The sequence below is a fragment of the Sander vitreus genome, chromosome 18, assembly GCF_031162955.1.
Source record: "Sander vitreus isolate 19-12246 chromosome 18, sanVit1, whole genome shotgun sequence".
NCBI classification, from domain to species: Eukaryota; Metazoa; Chordata; class Actinopteri; order Perciformes; family Percidae; genus Sander; species Sander vitreus.
Genome location: NC_135872.1, coordinates 25,514,764 through 25,521,128, shown reverse-complemented (window position 1 = coordinate 25,521,128; position 6,365 = coordinate 25,514,764). Strand labels below are relative to the sequence as shown.

At 41.9% G+C, this 6,365-nt stretch overlaps 1 protein-coding gene across 1 annotated transcript; it reads left to right on the top strand.

The window, feature by feature from the left end:
* Nucleotides 1-2,205: 2,205 nt before the first annotated feature.
* zfp36l1b (zinc finger protein 36, C3H type-like 1b) lies at nucleotides 2,206-5,529 on the top strand. The gene is made up of 2 exons (XM_078274752.1): nucleotides 2,206-2,489; nucleotides 4,085-5,529. Exons 1-2 carry the CDS (start codon nucleotides 2,436-2,438, stop codon nucleotides 5,105-5,107), a joined length of 1,077 nt encoding a protein of 358 aa, XP_078130878.1. The 5' UTR covers nucleotides 2,206-2,435; the 3' UTR covers nucleotides 5,108-5,529.
* Nucleotides 5,530-6,365: the final 836 nt, after the last annotated feature.

Here is a 6,365-nt window from a genome sequence, read left to right as displayed (position 1 = left end):
ACGCCGCAATCCTTGCCTCTCTTTTCCTCTTCAGGTTGACCGCGAAGGAAGATGTGAAATCTCTAATAAATCCTTTAGTTGCATGCCGGATAAATGCGGGGTCAGAAACTGAGTCGGTGTGGATTGATATAAACTCAGCCAGTTTGGCTCTAAATTCTGCACCTGGAGAAGGGAATTATTAAATTGCCACCTCCTAGATCTTTCTCCTAACATATTGCAATAGAAAGTGGTTATCAGCTCATTGTGATCAGACAGAATTGCTAGTTCTATTGCTATCGTGTGAAACATTGCCTTGAGCTCACTGGAGCACAAGATATGATCAATGCGGGAGTGGGTGAGGTGACGTGTGGAAAAGAAGGTGTAATCCTTGCTAGTAGGGTTGTGCATCCTCCATATATCTGTAAGATGGTGGGATTCCACAACTGCTCTAAACATGTCTGATATATGTGTGGCCTGTTCAAGAATGATGAGACCGAACACAAATAAAATTATTTTTGTTGTGGGTTTTTAGTCCCCAACTGAGCTTAATAAAGAACAGCGTTAATACTGATTTTTTTTATATTTGAGGATTTAGGACGATTATAGTTACAACCAAACAGAATAACTTTTCCCTACTTCCTTCTCTGACAAAGCCGTCAGCTTTAACAGTTCTCCATAGCACTTGATGAACACTGGTGGGGGCTACCCACAGCAACAGTACCCAGGCTCAAACTCATATTGCTCAACTTCATTAAACTGAACCTCAGACGTAAGCTAACTCTAGACAACAGTAGTGGCACCTCTTTTTACTCCAGTGTGCAGCCTGTGCTCCAAGACACACACACCTGGATTTCAACACACATATATCTCCCCTGCTAACCCCGCTGTTCAGTGTTGCCCTCAGCATGGTGGAGATACGTACACAAAACTCATTTACAGATCTTACACGCAAACAGAAATCCACACCACAGCAGTCAGTCACCTACTGGTACTGCCACTTCCTTGTTTTTAGTGTCTTGGCAAAACTAGCGTGAGATTTGCCTTGCCCGCTACTCATAGCATAACAATGCCCCCTTGAGGGAAAAAGAACGCTACTACAGTACTAACCCCACAAGCAAACTACCTAACACTTCTTAAGGAGGAAACCCTTGTGTAAACCTTGTTCACCTGGCTACATATGTTTTTGGGCTTTCATGTGATTGACCCCTGATCTATCCTGATTTAAATCTAGTACTGCATTCATGTCTCCCCCTATAATTAGTGAATATTCATTGAAAGAGAGCAATTCATTGGTTAGGTGAGGGAAAAAACTTTCATCATATGTAGACGGTGCATATACCAAAACAAAGGCTATTTTCCTACTCCTTATCGTGGTATATATATATAAGATATCCTGCCTGATAGGTCTTTACTATTTGTGTCTACGGTGAGTGCACATTTCCGCAACAGCAACACAATGGAGCCCTTGGTTTTGGTGTCGTCACTAGAGGAGGCAGCAACTTTGAAGTATTTATTTTGTAGACAATTTACATCTCTTTTACGTAAATGTTACTCTTGTATAAGCGCCGCGTCTATGTTCTTCCTTCTTAAATAGTCCAGGAATTTAGCTCATTTGATCGGCCCATTTAGCTCCCTGATGTTAACTGAAAGGATTGAAAGCTCAGCCATCTTCGAAATTTACATGAATACATGTCTTGATTCACTGATAAATTTGTAGCAAAAGGTGAGCTGTTAGCTCTGCGCAAAGTGTGGTAAAAACATAGTAAGAGTGATTCTTAGCTTTTTCAAAAATCGATAACTTGCTTTTATACTTAAGTTTTAAAGTAGGATGACATTTCATGAATTCTCAGCACTTAAGACTAAAATGGCACTTTTAGAAGCTTAAATATGGGCTCAGGTGTTTGGCTTTCTACATAACAATAGTTTATTTGAGGATTGAACATAATGCTGTATTATTCCAGGGCTGTGAGTCTGTTATGGAGTTTTTCTGCTCTATTGGGACCTTACAATTTGCGTTTATGTAAAAAAGGAAGAGGAAAGACTTTATTTAATCAACTAATATTTGTTTGTTCTATATTGCCTATGAAATCACCATCTTCTACCTAGATACGAGACAGGTACACGTTTGTCCTGCAGAGGCGCTGTTTTCTCTGAGGCTACACGTCTGCAGCGTGTCAGCCGGAAGCCCGCCCACCATGCAGCCAGAGCCATTGGCCAGAGCTATGCCAGTGCCAGAGCCGCTGCCTGCTGAAAAAGAACTGCGCAGTGCGCAGCTATAGACAGTAAAAGAGTGCGCAGCACCGTGGCCTCTTAAAATTCATCCATGACTGTGGCACGGCAGAGGGGGCTCTCCACTCCACAGGGCTAAAAACCGCATAACCTGGACTACCACATATAGGCTAATCACTAGCTCCTATCTATTTTCTTTTTTTCTTTCTTTTTTTTTACTAACAAACATGACAGCGACCATTATTTCTCCTTTCTTCGAATACAGAGAAGTACCTAACAAGGTAAATGACGCCTATCCGGGAGGAATCGGCCGACTGAGTTTATCTTTTCTGGAGAAACCATGCTAATATTAGCCTAGCAACTTTTGTTACAGCAAGTTTGATGTTAAGTTTGAGGGCAGTAAATCGCATCACCCACATGATTGGTGACTAGTTACAGTACATATATCTCGGATTCGTCAACGTTAAACGCGATTTAGCGTCTTAAAATCAGTTAACGTTAACTTAACGTTACCATTTAACTTAGCTATGCCATTTTGCGCCAATAAGTTGGCCAGCAGCGAAAAAAGTTCTAACGTAACGCTAACGTTAGTGTCTCATTGCCAGACCTATCACCACAGCGCTGTGAAGTAAAACTAGTTGAAAGGTAATTTGGGTAACGTTAATTTAAGTCAGTGTTTAATGTTAACTTTTAGTGAAAAAAAGAAGCTAAATCTGCCTTTGCATCTGCCTTCTGTTTAACGTTATGAACTTTGTGTTAACTAACATTAACTGCCTTTTTAATTAATTCCATGCCCTCTGGAGTCTGAGAAACAGAGCTGTTAACGTTACTATTCAGTTTTAGTATGTATCTACTCAATCGGTAGGCCTACGTTTAAAACTCGCATGCATTTACTAAACTGCTTATTTACTATTAAGAACATAAAGTCATTGCTACTGCCCATGCTTAATAGTCTGCAGTAACGTTATCGCAACAGAGGAACATGTAGCTACGGGTTAATCAAAAATTGAGCCACGAAATAGGTGCATAGGAGTAACGTTGTTATTATTATTATTATTATTCCCACAGCAGACCGTATTGTTGAATCAATCTGTGGATGTGCAGTGCAGATGTGTACATTTTAAGATTGATTAATGTAGTGCACTGTTAAAGTAATGGTAAAGACACAATATACACCATAGTGGCTGCAAGGCAGTGTTTCTCATCTGCTTATCAATTATTTATGTTATGGACTTGTGATTCGGATTCAAAAAAAGAAATAAGAATATTTTGAAAGCAAAATCTTTTTTTAGGAGATGTACACAGTCATATGACTTGGGCTCAAAGGTGAAATAAATAAAGATAAACAAATTATTTCATGCCCTGTTTAAAATTTAGGGTTTTAACTTTAATTTGTGTTGGATACAGAAGCCCTAGCTGATTCCTAAGCAGTATATCTCAGTCTGGATATATTGAAAACACATTTTGATACCATGCTGCAGGAAATGCTCTGTAATGTTAAGGCATGTGAGTAGTGTGTAACTGATGTTGTAAACTAAAAGGCATTAGGTCCAAGCTTAGCTTACAAGATGTAAGATTAAAAATCATGTCTCTAAGTAAATTGTTGACGATATTATTAATCTAGAACCAGTAATAGTTTAAAACTCGGTTTTCAGTTCCTAACCCTGCTTGTAATAACATTCAACTTTCTAATTGCCATTCCCATGAGTCCTTTGGGGTATAAAATGGGTACATAGCTCAGAAAAGGTTGATAAACACAGCACACATCAATCGCTGACAATTCTAATTACCAAGAATGAAATGGTTTGCTTATTGAACTGTCTTTGAGGTTTGTTTTTTTTGTTTTTTTTTTTAAATTACATGTGTTACTTTGCAGAACAGTAAGATGTTCAACTACAGCAACAACAATAACAGTCTTGGTGGACCTCAACTGATGTCTGTCCCATGCTCCAGTGCCAACTTCTCCTCCTGCACCCCCATTGAGTCCCTGCTGGACAGGAAGGTGGTGGGGGCCCCCTCTGCAGGAGGCCTGTTCCAACGCCGTCACTCAGTCAGCCTCCCCAGTGCGAAGTTAAGCCAGAACCAGTTTGTCAACAACCTTAAAAGGCATCCCTCTGTGTTATTTGGTAGCAGCTGCAGCAACAACAAGGAGAACCATTTCCGTGAGCGCTCCTACTCAGAGCTGGGGGATAGGCAGTGGTCCGGCAGTCAGGTGTGTGTGGATGGAAGCAGCCAAGTCAACCCGAGCCGCTATAAGACAGAGCTGTGCCGGCCCTTTGAAGAGAACGGCACCTGTAAATACGGCGATAAGTGCCAGTTCGCCCACGGCATGCATGAGCTGCGCAGCCTGAGCCGCCACCCAAAGTACAAGACTGAGCTGTGCCGCACCTTCCATACCATCGGTTTCTGTCCGTATGGCCCCCGATGCAACTTTATCCACAATGCAGAGGAGCGCCGTGGGCCCCCTCCCCTTTCCACCTTCAACAAAATGGAGCGCCCTCGACTGCAGCACAGCTTCAGCTTTGCCGGCTTCCCCAGCTCCAGCAGCCGGCAGGACAGCCCCACCTCCATTACACCTCCACCCATGTTCACAACCGAAGACCTGACAGAGTGGCAGAGAAACCCCTTCGCTTACTCCAGCCAGGAGCTTGCCAGCCTGTTTGGGCCCAGCTTGGGGCCACCACCTATGTCTGAGCCTCAGGGTCCGACCCCACCTTCCCCAACCACCTCCTGCTTTTTCCAGCCCGCGTCAGATAGCTCCCCCTGCCATCCGGGCTCTCTGTCTGACCAGGAGGGCTATCAGAGCAGCCTGGGCAGTCAGAGTGGCTCTGAGTCCCCGCTCCTGGATGCCTCCCGTCGCCTCCCCATTTTCAGCAGGCTCTCTGTCACTGATGATTAAGGTGTCTTCTTTCCTGGGCTTGAGATGGGAGTAATGGAAAGAGATAGGAAGATGGAGACAATTCATCTCCCTAACCCCCTTCTCCTCTTAGCCCTGTTAACAGAAAAAATAGACTGCTCTGTGCATTGTTGTAGCCAGTGAGTCAAATCAGAAATCCAGATCAAGTCTCTTCCAATATTATGAACAGTTGGTAAAACAGAATCCTATCGTGTGTGTGTGGCAGTATATCGCTACACAGCCATTATTATGACCGCCTGTGCCACAACCTTGACACTTCCTAGAGGCTTGTTACAACTCTGTGTTCAATTTTTAAAAGGATCATCACTATAAAATAAACAAGAGAAAGTCAGGAGAATGTAAGATTATAACAGTGCCTTGGCGTTTATTCATGTGAAGCCAACAGTAATTATTATCATTATTATTGTCTAGTTTATTTCCCAAAGCCTTCTGAGTCAGGGCTTTGGCTGTAACTGCTTATTTATCAAAATGTATTTATTGCTGATCTTAAGCATTTTTATTTTGTATTTATCTGGTTAATGAAAAAATAGAATATATATATTTTCTTTCATGTGAAATTATGATCTTCCGTATTAATCGGGGGCGGGGGAAAAATACCTTTTTTTTCACAGTTAATATATTATACTGCGATGAAATGTTTTGTAACACTTGATTTATTTTAAAAGATGATCTTAATTTAAGACACAAATGTTTAGCATTTTTTGTTTGCTCCTCCCACATGTAGGACTGCAGGTTTGAAGTTCTCTGATGCAGTCTGAAGGCACAAACGCACTGGAAGTGTCAAAGTCAATGTCCTAGTGCATGCTAGAGACAAGTGTTGTCTTTTCAGTGGGGGGTTCTGCAGCTGACATCAAGTTAAAATGATGAAAAAAGCTAATGTAAGTAATTGCAAACTAATCAGGTAACTAAGCTAGTGCCATACAGTTGTTAAGGGTGTGGACAAGGTATGAATGCACTCATGGTGCAGGTGGTGCTGGTTTAACTTGCACAGCATCACAGCTGTTTTTTATGCCGGCTTCATCACGCCTGATAATCTGTTGGCTTTCTAGCCTGTGGGTCTGTCTGGAGTTGCTCACCTGTGGCTCTTTTTCCCCCTCCGATAGCTTTACATGCAGGGTCTATTTTTGTCAGATCAGCTCATGTTTCTAAAGTGTGAAATTCACGGTGAATGTAAATTAATGCCCATATTTATTGCCAATTGTAATTAATTTTGAGGCCTTTCTACCATGTTGGAAATTGC

Bases quoted from the DNA above. Each gene is read 5' to 3' on its own strand.
- zfp36l1b (XM_078274752.1), top strand. From the start codon at position 2,436: ATGACAGCGACCATTATTTCTCCTTTCTTCGAATACAGAGAAGTACCT. The intron at 2,490-4,084 runs GTAAATGACGCC...GTTACTTTGCAG, and splicing joins ACAGAGAAGTACCTAACAAG to AACAGTAAGATGTTCAACTA.